Genomic DNA, 18207 nt, shown 5'->3' with positions numbered 1-18207 from the left:
TGAGAGGCAACACAAATAGCCTTCTTTGATGTCTAGGCATTCAAATGTTCCATACAATTATAACGTATATATAAAAAAAAATCATTTATGATTTTGGATGTATCTTAGATCTTAGGTGTAATACTATTTATGATAGTTACGAAGTGATTTAGCTTTTATGAAAATAAAAGGGACTTCATAACAAGTCTCCTATCATAAAAACTAAATCACTCATTATAAAGAGCTAAAATACTTCAAAAATATATGTTTTCATAACCATAAAGTTGTCAAATGTATTTACTTGAGATGAAGAATTAAAGTTCATCATTCTATATTATTTCAAAACTATTATTTCCTACCTACATTGTATACAATCATCTAGGTCTATGATAACACTCAACATTTTAAAATTGACTAAACAAAAATTGTTAGCCATATGATCTACAAGTCTTTGAACATAATGAATTGGATGTTATAAAACTTTGACATGAAACAAGTACAAAAATCTAAGATTTTTAATGTAGTTGCAATTAACAATAATAAATAAACCTTAGATGTGGCATAGGGAATTTAGTCTCCACCAACCTTTGCTAGATATGCAATTAATCCAAAATTGTTCAATTCCTCTTATCAAATGTAACTTAACCTTTACTTCCATTTTTATACCCAAAATTGTTCAATTCCTCTTATCAAATGTGTATGCGGGAAAAGTGGGCGAATAAAACTCAATATGTGAAAATTTAGTTAAATACTAGTCCACACACACACACAGGACTTCTTGATGCAAGCAAAATGTATCTTAACCTTTACTTCCATTTTTTTTAATTAAGACAAACGTTTTTGACTGGATTTATGAACCAGAGATGGGTTTTGAAAGCACCCCACAACCTTTTATAACAAGATCAACAAGGAAATAAAACAAGGCTCAAAGCCAAAAACAGAACAGACCAATAGGTGATCAAAACTGGTCCTACAAAATGAGACAAAACAAAATTAAAGAGGAGAGCAAGGACAGGAGCAAAGAACTGGGGGCTGGTTTTGAAAAGAATCTAAAACCAACAAGAGCTGCAAGCAGCGAAGTTCCTGCCGAGCAATGGCAGGAAGTGTAGTTGTTTGGTGTGGTGCAGTAGTAGGAAGATCAAAAAGATTTTTATTTTATAAATGCAACTATCAGAATCAATGGGGAAGATGGCAAATATCTACTCAATCACCATGGGATGGGAGGGAATAGTAATCGCCTATCGCGCGGGGTGGGAGCGGCCAAACATAGTGGTAGCGGGAGCGACCAAACTATTAACTATTAACTATTAACTATGCTAGCAACTATACTAGCTATACATTTTGAAGACAAAACTAGTACAGTGTTAATAAATTTGCAGTAAAACAAGTGATGGAAACAGAAATGGGACTTAAGATAACTAAAGAAAATGTTGAAAAGGTGTTTTTTTTTTATTTTCTTGATAAAACAAGTTTTCCGCTTGTAAGAGTTGAACATTGGTATATAACTGATTTCCTTCTTTTCTTTTAAAGAAAATGTACATGATCCATGCATTTCTCTTCTTTACTCCTTCAAAGGAGCTTTCCAAAACAAGGGTTGTTAGGTACTTAAATCATTGTTTCTTTGTGGATTCAACGAATAATATGAATTTTTTGTGAATGACAAAGTTCAAACCACAAATTTCGTTTTGTTTTCATTGTTGAGACTATGTTCAGATAATGATTTACACTGGCTAATGTTTAAATGCCCTAGACCATGTTCTTCTTGGTCATTCAAAATAGATTCCATGTAATCACAACTTGTAGCTGCAGTGCGATCATTACTGCTGCAACTTCCTGCACTGCCACCAAGCCCACATCTTGGAGAGCCCTGGGCTACAATTGCCTGATATACTGGCTCAGTGTTGAATTTATTATTGCCACTCTTGTGTTTGGGATTTTGTTTGTTTGATCTATATATACCATTATTTACTAGTGAGTACATGGCAGTATCTGTGATGTTTTGGCAGTAATACAGTCCCAATGATCTTAAGTCATGGCAATTTCCAGCCAATGCAATAACTCTTTGATCTGCACCATGTAAAAATAAATAAATAAATGAGCACAAATTTCATGTTCTGTTATTAAATTGAACGAAAGTTTTTGCAGTACATATGCTAACTTTCATTTTTATACCTGTTATTAACACACAACCACACAGGTCTAGAGCTCTTAACTCAGGGCAACATTGTGCCAATCCTGTAACACCAACATCAGTAACCATCTCACACCAACCCAGATTCAAAGATTGCAAGTGGCAGCAATTATGAGCCAGTGCCTGGGAATCACAACGTATATGCAAATGTTAGATACCAAGCACAAGTTGGAGCTTTTGGATTACAATTGATCCTAATTGGCCTACTAAATTAGTAATGAAGAATAAACTTGCTTCCCATACCATCTTGAAAGTCGAAAAATTCCATTACAGAACCCTTTGATTTCCAAGAAACAAATAAAATCTGCCACACTTGCTAATAGACCTACCAGTAAAGCTCTGTCAAATGCAGCTCTAACGCAGCCACACAAATTTAGAGGCCTCAATTTGTTGCACTGCTCTGATAGAAAGATAAGTGCATGATCGCTGACTCCAGAACATCCACTTATGTTAAGCTTTTCTAGTAGACTACAACCACGTGCCAATGCCTCTAGAGATTTATCTGTCAGTTGTGTGTTGTTTGAAAGATCTATAGCACGCAAATCATGGCAATGCTTTGCCACTATTTCTACTGCTTGTTCATTGAGTTGGTGTTGATTCTGGCATAAATTAAGAGATTGCAAACAGTTGAACCTAGGAACAGCTGACAGAACCAAGTTGCTCATGTTCCGCTTACACCTACATTGCAAAAAGATATAGTCACTGCACTTGACATAAAAACACTCGTGATGAACCCCCACTTAAACACCTTTTGAGTAGGAATAGACTGAAAAAATTATATATGGTGCACATAAGACCTACTATGAGGACATTTCAATAGAAAAACCTTTGGTGAAAAAGGAAAAGCTCTTTAGGAAAAATCAACTAGAATCTCCCTCTTTTAAGTTAAGCCAACATTTAATCTGTAGATGATAGACGTTAGCTTCAGGTGATTATAATTTGTAACGTCCACTATAATTACAATTTGAAGAGCAAAATTTAATGTAAAGACTTTTAACGTAAACTGGAGGCAAACAAACAGCTTGAAAGACAACAAAATGATATTCTGGTTATATCATTCACACACCATTAATAATAAATATATATTCCAAGAATGACATTTCAACATATTAATAAATATATATTCCAAGAATGACATTTCAACATATAAGCGAAGGACACACACCACTAGCTGAATTTACAAATGCACCTTTGCACAATTTTTTTAACCTGATGAAGATCAAGACACCAATCTTGAGGTCCTAATTTATGGAAAAATGTAAGGATTCCAGCAGGATTTACAAAAATGACTACTTTACTACAAGGAATGACCTTTAAGGACATTAAGGTCCATACTAACACGGCAAGCCATAAAACTGCCTACTAATGATGCCTCAGAGAGCTAAAATGTCTTAGAATGATGTTCAATCATACCAAAAAAATTGATGCTGAAATGTTAAGATTCACTACCACTGCTCACATATCAGTATATATATAGCAACCACAAAACTACAAAAAGCCAAAAAAAGGCAACCTTGGGTAAGAAACAAAGTAAATTTGCAAAACTGCAGGTAGCTTAACCCAAGTAGCTGGCATCATTTATTAAAAAATGTCCAAGGCAGTCACATGGGCATGAAACATAATCACCACCTCGTTTCCAGAACTGCTACAGAGGATATCTGATATTTTTCATGATGTGGATTAAAAAGGGATATAACTCGTGGAACACATGGAAGGGGTATGGAATAGAATCTAAAAATTTAGTATAGACAAAATGGAGTATTGTTCATGACCTCAGAATAGAGAAACAAAATTTAAGTACACTGTCATAATCAGAAGAAGCATATCTTTCTCAATCAGACAGCTTGTTTGAAGAGGATAATTTCAAAACCCTTAGGAGGCATTACTTCTCTTGTTTCTTGTTAATCATTTAGACCACCATATCTATTCTTGTACTCAAGCTAAATTGTTCAATCATACTTAGAGATCCTTCTAATTTATTTTATCGACTATTATGATTGCTTTTTTCCTTGGTGAGGGGACCTTCCATGGCCCCAGTACTGTAAATTTCCTCAACAGTGAAAAAGATAGAATCAATTTTAATTGGCTTGGTTACTATAAAAAAGCAAACATCAAATTCTCACCATGAAAGTGAAAGATCTTGAACACCAACACAGATTGCATCTCTCCAGCCAGTGCATACACCTGAGGCAACAATGATAGAGCGGTCATCCGCAAGGACAAGAATGCGCACAAGGAGCTCCATGGGTGAATCATGCCATTTGGAATGCATAGCATCATCTTCAGTTTCAATCTGCACATTGTATAAAACACTATAATTCTGCACAACAGGACTCTTTTCTTGCTTGATCATTGTGAAGGGCATTGGCTCCAATGCTTGGGGCTGTTGGGGGATCATAGGTTTGATGTTTTCTTTCCCTGACATACTTAATGCTCAGCCAATTCCCCACCTTAATTCTATTACAGTGTACACAATATGCTAAGTTATTAAAATCTGCACACACAAACACCAAAAGAATAAGTAACAGGAAGAAACAACAAAAAAATTAACTTCCAAAACAAACGCAGCTTACAATAAGGTACAGAAAGCTAAAACACAAAAAAGTAACCTCATCAAATAGACAACAAAGCTATAAAGTTCTTAGTCATATTTATAAATTATAAGGATAAATAACCTTGCTCACATCAATAGGCGACTACTTTTCAAATCAATCAAGTTTAACCATTTGATGTCTCTATATACAGTGATATGACTAGAGGTAGCACACAGCCACCACTTCAAATACGATCTTGTTTACAACAAGGCTAAAAATCTTGGTATCTTCAATTTCAATTTACATTCTAACAAATCAAGAATTGCAACCAATATAACAGTATTTATAATGTTTAAGCCCATACGTAAAATTTGTTTACGTGATTCCCAAGAGTGCTTAAGAGTTCAATCTCTAAGTTCAAATAAAGCACTTATAGCACATTATTGATCATGTCTTTGTTAGAGGGCCATGGGTCAGTCCTGTTTTAGGCCCCATACAATATCAATGTACAACATCCAAGTCAGCACCAGCAATAGAGAACAAAAATAGAGAGAGAGAGAGAGAGAGAGAGAGAGAGAGAGATTTTATGCATCTAATGCAAGAGAACTATGCCTGTCAGCAAATTTCCAAAAACGCAGGATAATCTACTTTAAGAAAATAGTAAATACTACTTAACAAAATGTCAAACTGTGATAAAGGGAAGTCATGAAAAGATTAAAGAAAATTTACAAAAACAACAGATCAAATCAAATTAGTGTAGAACCTCTGTTTCATTAGGCTCCTGGATTAATTTGCAGAACTAGCATAATATCAACAGAAAGGTAATACGCCAAAAATTGTCACAAGAAACATAAAAAGGATTGGAAAGACTCTTGAAAACATGCTTGACAATTATATTGTCCTCCTCACCATTCTTGCAAGTAGGTGTCTGTGGTTAAAAATAGCAGCTTCTACAAATATAATGTGAAAACACAATATATATTAATAATGATCCTGATTCATGAGTTGATGGGTGGGATGAGTTTTAGTGGTAAATCGTCAGGCTTTTATATGCCATACCACAATGAAAATGAGAGATAGAAGTCCTAGGTAGCTTTACAGATGAGATACCCTTGGTAAAGACACCTAAGTCAAAAGTTGACCTACAAAACGAATTTACTAGTGCAAAAATATATTAATTCATGGATTTGCCAAGAGAACACATGGGCAGCAGCATTTGCAGATGTATCATTGACCCAGGAAGTGTGGTGACATTGCCTTTGCACGGCAACTAAAATAAATTAAGTGCAATCAATATTTAACAGTTCTAAATCACTACCAAATAGTCTAGACCTGCACCTGTACAAACCTGGGATCAGCCCAAAATGATGTATTATCAAGCTCTGGAATCACCAGAGTCAAATTCAAATACCATGCTATGGTCAGCATATCACAAATCTATTCACTTAGACAGTAAAATTGCTACATTTTTCCATGGCTTCTCATTACAACATAACATAATTCAATAAAACGCTCAATCTTTATGCCATTAGAAACATAGAAACATAAAAGGCATGTTAATATAGGTTCTTAATGTGACATAATAAGTTCTAATATGATTAGTGCTCTTGAACAGATAATTTTTAAACATACCGCTGTTGTCATTTGATTCAAACGTCCATTGCTGGACACCTTCAAGTAGCCATTATTGTTATATATTCCTGCAAAGAGAAAATCTAGTAATAAACCGTGTAAGAATCTAGACTGTATGAGATAGAAGGTGATTAGATTTAATCCTTGCCTGCTCTACTCTATCCCCAACATTTATGTCCATCTAGAATGAATTGAGATGATTGAAGTTGGATCCTCAAACTCTTACAGTATTTTAAAAAATATATATTAACAACTTCAAGTCTCCATTTATGCAATTATATGACAATTTGTGTAATGATCTAGCCATCCTATCATTTGATTGCAGGATGGACACAAATTGCATTTTCTGAAAGGAGTTTAAAAACTTTCATGCAAATGCAATTGGCAGATGTAGATTCAGACTGCAAAACCTTTCTCAATGTTCTTTTTGTCTATGCAAAACGAGAGCTTTGGAACAAGATATTGACATTGATCGAAGCATAAAGAATTGGAATGGAAAAATGTCTAGATGTTTAGCGATTTCTTCCTAAGCATGAAAAACATAGTTGTAAACTGGCTTTGACATCTCAAATTTTGTACCGTAAAACAGGAAAAAGAGCTAACAAATTAGCAATATGTACTAAAATGGGTCACTTTCTAACATAACTTTCATCTATACAGATTATAACATCAAATTCTATGAAAATCCTTTCCATCAATACATATAGCAAGAAACTTGAAAAAAAGAAAAATCTCGCATGTGTATTTGTGGTAATCCTACACTCATATTTATATTATTGGCTTAATATTTTTAAACTGGATATTTTAAAAATTGTTTGCGAAATTAAAGATTTTCTTCAGTTTCTGTAAAAGTAATTTTTTTTCCAGCTTTTTGCAGGATCCATATAATATCTTAAAGAACTTGGAAATAATTTCTTATTAGGTTATAAACCAAACTTTACAAAATTGAACATCTGTTCTGGAAAAGAATTATCAAGATTTTCAATCTTCTAAAAAAGTACGGTTCCTTAAAAAAATTCTAGTAGCAAGTCTTTTATGAGCAATTATCAAGATTCCTAATCTTCTAAAAAGGTATCCTTCCTTAAATATTTTCTAGCACGTTTTTTGTGAGCTTATATTTTGGGGCGATTCAAAGTGTTGATCTGAGAATTACAGTTTTATTCTTCAATTTTGGTATGTGGAATAGTAGAACAACCTAAGAGTGGCTTTACTGCCTTATTTTTAATGCTGAGCTGTGTGTGTTGGACTTGTTCTCCAAAATCTTCATCCCTGCAGAGCATGTTGAGATTTTGCAATGGCAATCCTTTTGCTAGAAACAAGATTTATCAGTTTTTTCTTGGTTTTATTGTATTATTTAGAATTAATGGGTGTTCAACTTTCAATGCTAGTCTATTGGTTTTTTCACACTGAAGCAAATTTTATCGAGTGTTGTAGTTGCAAATCCCCTGTTCGGCGTGCATACAGAATTTGGAAGGTATTCTAGGGCACGCTGAAGCAACAAAGAAGAGGGTTCTATATGAAATCCAGGGTCAAAAAGAGCTGATGAATATCAAGTACAATCTAGAAAAAGGTCATGAAAACCTAGAAAAAGGAATAGGAAGATCTAGGCCCTAAGGAAGGAAACCTGTACATTTCATCCACTCAAAAGCCAAAGGAACAAGTTGAAGATAAAGAAGAGGAGTCAATTGATGGAAAATGAGTAGCTAAATCTCCAATGCTTGCAGCATTTTCACATTGACATCACCATTGCAAGCAATAATTACAGTGGCACATTGTAGATCCTAGTGCACAACACTTAAGGATTTACTTAGCATTCAACTACTTTAGATATACATAGATCAAAGATGCAACTATTACAAATAAACATAACCCAAGATCAACAAGCACAAACATATGTACTTAATAAGAAACAACAATGTAATTAAACAAAAACAGACACAACTGCCATTTTCCGGCTGAAAAATCATTTTTTCCGTTTATTATTTAAGATTATTTTTCCAGAACCCTACAAACAAATACAAATTGCGCCGTTTTCAGACATCTCACCTTCAAATCCCTGTGGTAGACACCCCTGCTGTGGCAATATCCGACGGCATCAATTAGCTGCTGGAAATACTTTCTCGCTACGTTTTCATGGAGTTCTCCGTTACTCGCCTCAATCTAAAGATAACATTTATGTGTGAAAAACCAGAGCACTAAATTGAAAAAGGAAAAGCTTCACAAGATAGCTTCATTGCACTCACAATTTTGTCAAGCAAATTTCCCCCGGTAACAAACTCGAGAACAATATATATCTTCTTCCTGCTCGCCAAAATCTGTCAGAGATTGACATCAGTAATCATATTAAATATCTGTTAAAAACTGCCTTAGAAGATTATTATCATAATGCCTGCACAAGCAAATACCTCGTATAATCTCATGACATTAGAATGTTTAATGAGCTTCAGCATGCATATTTCCCTTTTAATCTACAAACAGAAGAAAGAAATCTTGCACATCAAATCAGTACATAAAAATACTGCAATTGTTCCAAATCAAAGCTTTATATGTTTTGCATTTCCTTACATGATTCACAATTTTGCACCGGGAAACCTTTTCCTTGTCCAAGATTTTCACGGCATAGCTCTGTCCTGTTTCCACGTCAATGGCGAGTTTAACCTTTGCGAATTTCCCCTCGCCAAGAGTCCTTCCTAGCTCCATACTCTGCAATCTGTCCTATGATTTTGCCAAATGTTGCTCTCACTCCGCAGGCCCTTTTTTTGTTGGCCATGTTTTTCTACCGACTGCGCTCTGTCAAATTTCCATTTTGGTGGCCCTGCACCTGTCTCTGGAGCTGTGCGTTCTCTCTCGTTGAGAACTGCGCGAACCCCTGCAAACCGCCAACAATACCAATAGTTAAACGCCACAAAATTTGTTAAGAATATTTTTCTTAACTAATACGCAAGTTCACCGTTATTGAGCATTAGCAAATGCAAAAATAGTTTACAACAATCATTTTTGATTGGTTCAGTGCCATCACATTAATCACTAGTTAATGAAAGAGGCCTCCGCTATAGTCCCTGCGGGCAGGAACTAACAACAAAGCCTAACAATCTATCAACACAATTTGAAACCAAACTTCACCTAAGGCCTTAGAAGAGGGGCAGGATGAGAATGGAATAAAATAGTTAGAGTTTAACCATATTATAGATATAATTGTACTATTATTTTTAATCCTATGAGTATCTCCCATTGTGTTTCTTTGAAATTCTTATAGCTTGATGCTTTTGAATTCCTCTTGTTCTAAACCTATTGTGACTCCAAACACTTACGATATCTAGCTTTCTCCCCAGCTTCAAACCCTTGTCTCATTAATATCAGTTTATAAAAACTGATAAATCTCAACATGTACAATTTTGTCATACCATGGATTTGTGATTACAATGCAATATAAACTATGATTATGCCGAAGGCATCTCCTATCTGAGATGGACAACCTCAGATTTTCCATCCATCGCTGATATCATCCGGTAGAAAATGCAAGACGATTGCAGTGATCGTAGCCCTCCATTATCATCGCACTGTAGAATGATGAATGAATGAATGAATTATGGTCAAACAAATCAAATCAGCAACTGCCATATTTCTAATTGATACGGCAAAGATTTTTGTGTTCAGAAAAATTAAATCAAAGAATGTACAGCAGAGACTTCTGTGTGCAAATTAGCGTGTTTGATCTCCTCAGAGAACCTTCTTCCTGAAAAGAAACACGAAGTGCTTTGCACGTTTCACTAGCACATCCGAAGCTTCTAGCAGACCTGAAACAATTACACAGACCACCAATGTGCAGAGAATTTCACCCAATTCCTTTAGGTTGTGATAAGAACATTCCTCAGCTCTGATGAAGGGAGTACTAAACATTTCCTGACCTAGCCTGTTAAGTTTTATAACCAACTTATCTACTCTCGCCCGCTCTTTTGTTGTAAGCTACCGCTCTACTTTCTCTCTCTTTTTTTTCAAGAGATGTGACCAAGACATGTTTCAACTTTACCTCCATCAAATCCATTTCAATTTCGTATTCCCTACCGTAAAAGAAGATATTGAGGGGGTTCACAACCATCTTGTATGGATGGTCCACAAACTTCAGCACATCTCGTGTCTCCCTGTAAGCTTCAAAGGCATCCTCCAAATCTATACCTATCTCAATATCAGCTATAGCACTAAATATGCTAGATACTGCTCCCATCCAGCAATGCCTGGTACGACCACTTAGCCAAAGATGATAATTTTCAGTCAGTTCAACGTCTCCCATGATTGAAAGCAATCCTGTGCAGTAGTTGTAATCAAGATTAAAACCACTGCAATAAAATCCTAATTTATATCATTTACATCTGAAAACTAAGTTGCATGCATTGTAGATACAAAACAAGAAACCTGGCAGACATGCAGCTCCCAACGTGGAATGCATGCATCTGTTTCACAGATATAACCATGATACAGAAAATCTTGCCACATTTGGTCAGTTTATCAAATTGACTTTTTGCTATTTCTTCTATTTCCCCTTTTTTGTTTTGTCTGATGCTATTGTATTCAGCATACCCATTGCACACCAAGGTGCAATTGTTACTTTTATTTCACAGAGACAAATGTTACTCTCTTTTCTCTAACATCAATCTGTAAACCTCATTATGAAAGCTTTTCATATGTCATGCATTCTTCTATTTACAACATAAACACAATTGTAATTTTTTTACTTCCTCCTATATAAATCACAATAGATTATTTCTGGTTAAAACCAAAAAGATTGAAATCAAATTAAATTAAAAACTATTTGTGAAATACAAATCTATAAGCTATTTCACAAAGCAAAGAGATGTGAAGCAACATTAGAAATATATAATCATAAATGAGACAAAATCTATGTGCACTTGTATAAAATTACATATCTAATCTGAAATGTGTAATTCAATCTCAGATGGTTTACCTGACATAAGAAAAAGAGAATACAATTAATCCAAACAAAAGAATTATAATAAATAGCAAAAGTTGATTGTAAGCCCTCCTGTCACAATTCTGTTTGTCAAACATCTTTCCATTTGCCTGAAGTGTTCCTTACCTTTTTCTCCATTCTCTATCTCTTCCTCCACCTTTTCATTTCATACATATGCAGATTTCTGAATACAATTTATTGAACACCCATATCATCATAAGACAGATCTTGGACCAATACCCAACAGTGCATATAAGCAGTGATCTACATTGCACTCTGTGCATATAATTTTGTGAAACAACCAGCATGGTATAGATTAGCCAAATACTCAAAACAAAACAAAAACTCTATAGTCTGAAAATAAAACGAACAAAAAACCAACCTTCTAGAAGCTGAAAGTAAAACCTTGTCCCTTCCTGATCACTGTAGATCAGACACGGTGCACATTATTGTAGTGCAAGCCTATTCTTCAGATTGCTTCATTTCATATCACCAATAGTCACCGCAAGAAGATGGAAACCGTTCACATTACTCACAACAATTTCCCTTGAAACAACTTTTGAGATCAATTTCATTGCCGTGTGGCAATCAGCACATACTCGAAGGTTCTTAACAACTCTAATAGTTGTTCCTGGGGTGTATTTAACAAAACAAATGAAATTGCCAGCTTTTCACTATGGTGGGTGAGAACTGAGAAATAAATATTTTCCTCCTCTTCCACATTACTAAGTGAATACCTTGAGTCTGGAAAATACCCAGCTGCTTTCATCTCACAAGTCAACTCCTGCAACTTTGCATAGATCTCCCGTGTCTATGGATGTGACCTGTCTCCTACACAAAATGCATGTACCATTTTATTGCCTTCAATCCAACTATATCCAGGGAGCTTTCTAATTCCTCTATCTTTCATCAATCTCCCTACCATTTGAACCTCATCCCACCTGCCCAATTCTGCATAGATGTTTGAGAGAAGAACATAAGTTGCAACATTTATAGGATCCAAAGCAGAAAGCAGTGTCGCTGTAAATACTCCTAAGCCTGTATTCATATCTGATGTCTCCATCCCAATGCTAAATCTCTAAAGCCAAACAATTTTAAAAAAGCTCCTTGTATTATCTTTATAGATAATAGAAGACATGAATAAACAATTACAAAGACAAGGAAAGAGCAGTGATACATTTTGAATGAAGAGCAACATCGATAATGCACATAAACATGGACATCATAGAGAACGACAATAAGGCAAATACAAAGTAGCCATGGGTCATACAACACATACAGCGATTATCTCTGTAACAACAACCCTCTCATTTATTAGGCAGTACCCATCTGTTGTTGATACCATTCAGCCATGCTAATCGACTTGGCACTTGGGTGACGTAGGTGTAACAATAGAGCCGGCATTTCAAATGTGATTTATTTAAGTCAGTGAAAGACATCAAACATATATTAATAACAATCAATAAGGGGTCATTACAAATACACAAGTAATCGTACAAAAAACTCTTCTCCAACCTTGCTCATATCGTATCCACTCCATTTGACACTATTTAAGAAGATCGACCAAATAGATATTGTCGTATAAGGGTGAAAGGAGTCACATGCACCCCACTGTAATAGCTCGATGAAGAACAGATTAGATCATGAAAACACAGTGAATGCCGACAACCTTAAATCTGTTGGTGCCAAGTTTACCAAATGCTGTCAGGGTGACCATATCTAAACGATAGTCAACCATCTCATAATGCCATAATCGGAATTATAATGATCTCGACTAAGGCAAAGGTAAATGTCGATTAATGATTATGATTAAAGTTACACGATGTCCACTAATGATAAGCAATCTCTGGGTAGAGACTAATCTCAATGAAGAGACACGATGACAACCAAAACACCATCGATCACTAGTTTGAGATTAATAATAATGAAGGACGCAATTATAAGGAAGTAGTATGATTAGTAAGTTCTATGAAGGAAGGCGATCACAAAGAGACATGGGGCATGTCTTAATCAAGTGACTTCTCATCCTAAGCGCATGGTATAAGAGGGCATTCACAATCTCTCAATTCAGGGGATTCGATTATCTTTTATTCTTTTATCCATTTTGGATTCGCTCATCTAAAGAGCAGTTGCCTTTGGCATTTCAATTGCATAAGGAACACACAAATAAATCAGAGATAGCATGATCTTAAGTTGCAAGCACATAAGTATACATCCGGAACAACATATCACCATAAGGGTGATACTGATATCTACAACCTGGATATTATTATCAGTGGATCAGACATAGCAGCTGTTTCAAGGATGAACATTGCATGATCATCATCAGCATATCAGAGAGAACAAGGTCACTCATCATCTGCAAGTCACAACGAGTAACAGACCTCTATTCACATACATTCCAAGTCCTAAATCAGATACAGCAGTATCTAGATATTGCAGATTATCATCTATATATACTTAAACATTGAAGATTCCTTTGCTTGTTTATACATATTTTCTTCTGAGACAGCCAGTAATCTATATATTCTAATTACCAAATATTTGTACATATTGATAATTGTATATCAGAAATAGCATAAAAATCAGTATATTTCATAATTCATATCATTTGAAAAGATCATCCCAGTAAGAAATTCTTCACAATTAGATACTTGTCCCTATCTCATAAGTAACCAAATAACGGGATATTACATCATATGTGAGCTGCAGCCACCAAGAAAACACATCCACACAACCACCACAGGTTTAACTGGCATCTTAATGATAAAGTTTAGGGTGCCCTCCAGATAGCCAGCACAGGTAAGAAGGTCAACCATACACACATAATGATCAACTGTAGGTGTAATGCAATAATGGTTACTCATGTGACTGAAGTATGTACAGTCATCATCCACTAAACCTGCTTAGCTGCATGCACATAGAACACAAGAAAAACTTATAATATCAGGATATGTTCCAGTGTGCTTCATTAATTCGAAGATTTTAAGAGCATCCTTACAAAATCCATTTTGTGCATATCCTGCAATCATTGCATTCCATGTGATTATAACTCTTTGGGGCATTCCATCAAACACTTCACGTGCCTTGTCTATGCTTCCACATTTTGCATACATGTCTACCAGGGCAGTTGCAACTACAATATTTGATGAAATTCCTCTATGCTTTATGCTTTCATGGATGTCCATACCCTGTTCCAAAGCTCCATTTTGGTACAGGCAGGGAGGAGAGTGGCAAAGGTTGTGGAGTTTGGCTTAACACCTGCCAATTGCATTTGCTTGAAAGTTTCTAAAGCCTTTTCAGCAAATCCGTTTTGTGCATATCCTGCAATAATTTTAGTCCATGAGATGACATCATTTTGAGGCATTTTGTCAAACACTTTACGTGCCTTGTCTATTCTTCCACATTTTTTGTACATTTGTACCATGGCAGTTGCAACGACGACATTTAATGAAATTCCTCTATCCATTATGCTTTGATGGATGCCTATACCCTGTTTCAAAAATACCATTTTGGCACAGGCAGGGAGGATGCTAGCCAAGGTTGTGGTGTCTGACATTACATCTGCCTGTTGCATTTGCTTGAAAGTTTCTAAAGCCTTTTCCACAAATCCATTTTGTGCATATCCTGCGATCATGACACTCCATGAAATAATATCTCTTTGAGGCATTCCGTCAAACAATTTGCGTGCCTTGTCTGTGCTACTGCATTTTACATACATGTCTACTAGAGCATTTGCAAGTATACGATTTGGCAAAAAGTCCCCTTCCATTATGGTTTGATGGACTTCCATACCTTGTTCCAAAGCTCCTATTTCGGCACAGGCAGGGAGGATGCTGGCAAAGGTTTGGGAATTTGGCTTTATACCTACCGCTTGCATTTGCTTGAAAGCTTCTAAAGCCTTTTCAACAAAACCATTTTTTACATATCCTCCAATCATTGCAGTCCATAACACCACATTTCTTTCAGGCATTTTGTCAAATTGTTCACGTGCTTTGTCTATGCTTCCACATTTTGCATACATGTCTACCAGCGCAGTAGCAACTACAACATCTGATGAAGTTCCTTCTTCCAAACTGCTTCGATGGATTTCCATCCCCTGTTGCAAAGCTCCCATTTTGGCACACGCAGGGAGGGTGCTGATAAAGGTTGTGGAATTTGGCTTTACACATGCCAATCGCATTTGCTTGAAAATTGCTAAAGCCTTTTCAAAAAGTCCAATTTGTGCATATCCTGAGATCATTGCATTCCATGAGACCACATTTCTTTCAGGTATTTGGTCAAACAGTTCACGTGCCTTATCTATGCTTCCACATTTTGCATACATGTCTAGCAGGGCAGTTGCAACTATAACATTTGATGAAATTCCTGTATCCTTTATGCTATGATGGATCTCCATACCCTTTTCCAAAGCTCCCATTTTGGCACAGGCTGGGAGTACGTTGGCAAATGTGAACTTATCTGGTTGAAAACCTGTTTGTTGCATTTTGTGAAACAGAGTGACTGCCTCGTTAGGATACCCGTGCCTTCTATACGCAGTAATAATCGTATTCCATGAGCTGACATCACGTTCTTTCATGTGGTCAAACACCTTACGACAATCCACCAAACTTCCGCAGTTGGAATACATGAAAATAAGCCTATTATGAAAAGTTGTGCTTGGAGCAAATGCAAATCGCCTGTGAGCGATGAAAGAGTGTACATTCTTCCCTTGTGAAAGCGACTTCTTGAGAACGCAGGTCTGCAATAATTGAAGATATGTAGAGCAGTCTTCAGGGGGGTTGTGAGTAGTAAGCAGAATGTGCAGCGCCTCCTTCAACTGTCCCTCTCTGCATAATGCTGTGAGATTGAGATTAGTACGTGACAATGGCATTTTATGGTTGTACAGTATTACTCGGTCTACGTATACCACAATGACAATGCCACTGGTAAGCTTAGAAGCATTTACACGGAATCCGCTCCATGTTTGCCTTCTCAGCTCATTCATTCTTTCTTAATTCATTGAACTGACATTTGCAGGAGCATTGATTAACTGTGACAAAATTTATCGGGTTTCCACATGCATTGGTGAGATCCATATGTATTAGGGTTAATAAGCTCTCTTTTTGTATTGGTGGGAAGGGTTGATCCATATGTATTAGGGTTAATAAGCTTTCTTTTTGTATTGGTGAGAAGGGTTGATCCATATGTATTAGGGTTTCCACATGTATTAAAGGGTTTATCCATATGTATTAAGGTTAATAAGCTTTCTTTTTGTATTGGTGAGAAGGGTTAATCTATATGTATTAGGGTTAATAAGCTCTCTTTTTATCTTGGTGAGAAGGGTTGATCCATATGTATTAGGGTTTTCATATGTATTGGTGAGAAGGGTTATCCATATGTATTAGGGTTTTTATATATATTAGTGAGAAGGGTTGATCCATTCTTTTTATAATCTTTTTGTTTTGTGTTTGTGTTTTTATTTTTATTTTTGTATTTATTGTTATCTAAATTTCGCTTATAGTTCAGTTAGGTAGAGTTGAGATAACATTTACACTAAAAGATTTAAAAGTACATATTTGATTATGCTAAGTTCTCATACAAGTAATAGATGCTAATAAATGAATAATAGATTCAATGCAAGTGTTTTCAAGAAAGAATAGTTTACAACTTTGCACAGAAAATTGTTTTATTTATTCATGAACATCAAAAGTATAGTGCCCCACACAAGTCGTGGGAGTAACTGATTCAGTGCATCATTAAAAAAAACTATACATTTGAAAATGAAGAACATAAGAAAAGAATAGCGATCCGTCATTGCCTGAATGATGAACCTCAAGGTTGAATTGTTGAATTGTTGTCCCCAAAATTGTCTGCAAGAGATTAAAAAAGTGGTGCTAGAGCTCAAGATGCCTAATTAGTTCATATGTAACATCAACAAACATATAATTTACTCTCATAAGGCATTAGATCATATTATGCATTCATTTCATGCATCAAAGAAAAGTAGAGAACTATCAACAATATCCATGAAAATTTGAACTTCATTATTTTATCTAAAATGTTTGTTCGTTGTGTAGATATATGTATCATATTTATCACTGGTATATCAAATACCACAACATGTGGAGTAAAATGGGCTCCCGCAAGGGTTGAGCCCAACATGTTGTAATCCAATGTTTAACAAAGGCAGGGATCTTTCTCGTTTCATGGTAGCCCAATTAAGAAGGGGTTCATCATTCACAACAATGAATTAACAAGTTCACTGGTATAAATAAGAAATCAATGCTCAATAGAACCACATTAAAATAGTAAAGATCAAGCGGCCAGGTCACATCAAAGATCAAAAGTTGGATTTAAGTCATGTTTGAATGCTCTCATGATAGATTTAGAACAATAGCAGTCCATTATTGAGGGCTATAACTTAATCATTGCTCCAGCCTTCTCAATCTTTGAGATTATAAGACATAGTGAAGAATTCAAATTTAAAGAGCAACTATCAAAAGATTAGAAGTTACAGGGGTTCATTACACAATCACAACTAGACAACCCCAATACCAAGGTGCAATCCTAAGATCATTAGAACAGTGGATCGCTCATTAGAGAAACATTCACTCATAAAGCAAGGAGCAAAAGAGCACATGGATGCAACTTTAAAGCAAAGGAATGTCAATGGGTAATTTGATGAAACTTTGGTAGTGATACAACATTGAAGAGATAGATTTAATGACAACTTTAACGCAGCCAATATGGTCAATCAAAATGATAGTGATGATCCAAAAAAAGGCAGGTTTGAGATAATACAGTGGTACAGAGAAGCATCTTCAAGGCTTTAAGGTACAAGCAGTTTTAGATTTGAAGAAAACAATGACAAAGTGTTGTTGCAATATAAGCTCACAGTCCCAAAGGAAAGATGATTTTTT

At 35.6% G+C, this 18207-nt stretch overlaps 2 protein-coding genes across 2 annotated transcripts in view; both read right to left on the bottom strand.

Annotated features, from left to right (window-relative positions):
• Positions 1 to 14134, bottom strand: part of LOC131042830 (pentatricopeptide repeat-containing protein At4g13650-like) — a 73265-nt gene extending 59131 nt beyond the window's left edge. Inside the window, exons 1-10 of the mRNA XM_059211837.1 lie at positions 14000 to 14134; positions 8902 to 9205; positions 8742 to 8804; positions 8580 to 8651; positions 8383 to 8496; positions 6387 to 6419; positions 4294 to 4463; positions 2500 to 2848; positions 2152 to 2293; positions 1652 to 2046 (exon numbers count right to left, since the gene is read on the bottom strand). Coding sequence (XP_059067820.1) covers positions 1652 to 2046; positions 2152 to 2293; positions 2500 to 2848; positions 4294 to 4463; positions 6387 to 6419; positions 8383 to 8496; positions 8580 to 8651; positions 8742 to 8804; positions 8902 to 9036 — 1473 coding nt within the window. The 5' untranslated portion in view covers positions 9037 to 9205; positions 14000 to 14134. The remainder of the gene's footprint in view (positions 1 to 1651; positions 2047 to 2151; positions 2294 to 2499; positions 2849 to 4293; positions 4464 to 6386; positions 6420 to 8382; positions 8497 to 8579; positions 8652 to 8741; positions 8805 to 8901; positions 9206 to 13999) is intronic.
• LOC131042829 (pentatricopeptide repeat-containing protein At3g53360, mitochondrial) lies at positions 9113 to 16292 on the bottom strand. Its single transcript, XM_059211836.1, has 8 exons — positions 15707 to 16292; positions 15354 to 15538; positions 12247 to 12383; positions 10750 to 10787; positions 10402 to 10641; positions 10066 to 10133; positions 9813 to 9896; positions 9113 to 9205 (listed from the first exon to the last, which is right to left on the bottom strand). The coding sequence occupies exons 1-8, from the start codon at positions 16290 to 16292 to the stop codon at positions 9113 to 9115; spliced, it is 1431 nt and encodes a 476-aa protein (XP_059067819.1).
• Between the last annotated feature and the right edge of the window lie 1915 nt (positions 16293 to 18207).

The sequence above is a fragment of the Cryptomeria japonica genome, chromosome 9 (genome assembly GCF_030272615.1).
Source record: "Cryptomeria japonica chromosome 9, Sugi_1.0, whole genome shotgun sequence".
NCBI lineage: Eukaryota > Viridiplantae > Streptophyta > Pinopsida > Cupressales > Cupressaceae > Cryptomeria > Cryptomeria japonica.
Note: the sequence above shows the minus strand (reverse complement) of the source record. Positions and strands in the feature narration are given on the sequence as shown.

Coding starts and splice junctions, on each gene's coding strand:
- LOC131042829 (XM_059211836.1), bottom strand. CDS start 16,292: ATGAATGAGCTGAGAAGGCAAACATGGAGCGGATTCCGTGTAAATGCT. Junction 12,384..15,353: donor AAGGAACTTCATCAGATGTT/GTAGTTGCTACT, acceptor GTTTGGCTTTAG/AGATTTAGCATTGGGATGGA. Junction 9,897..10,065: donor TGTTTCTTTTCAGGAAGAAG/GTTCTCTGAGGA, acceptor ATCATTCTACAG/TGCGATGATAATGGAGGGCT.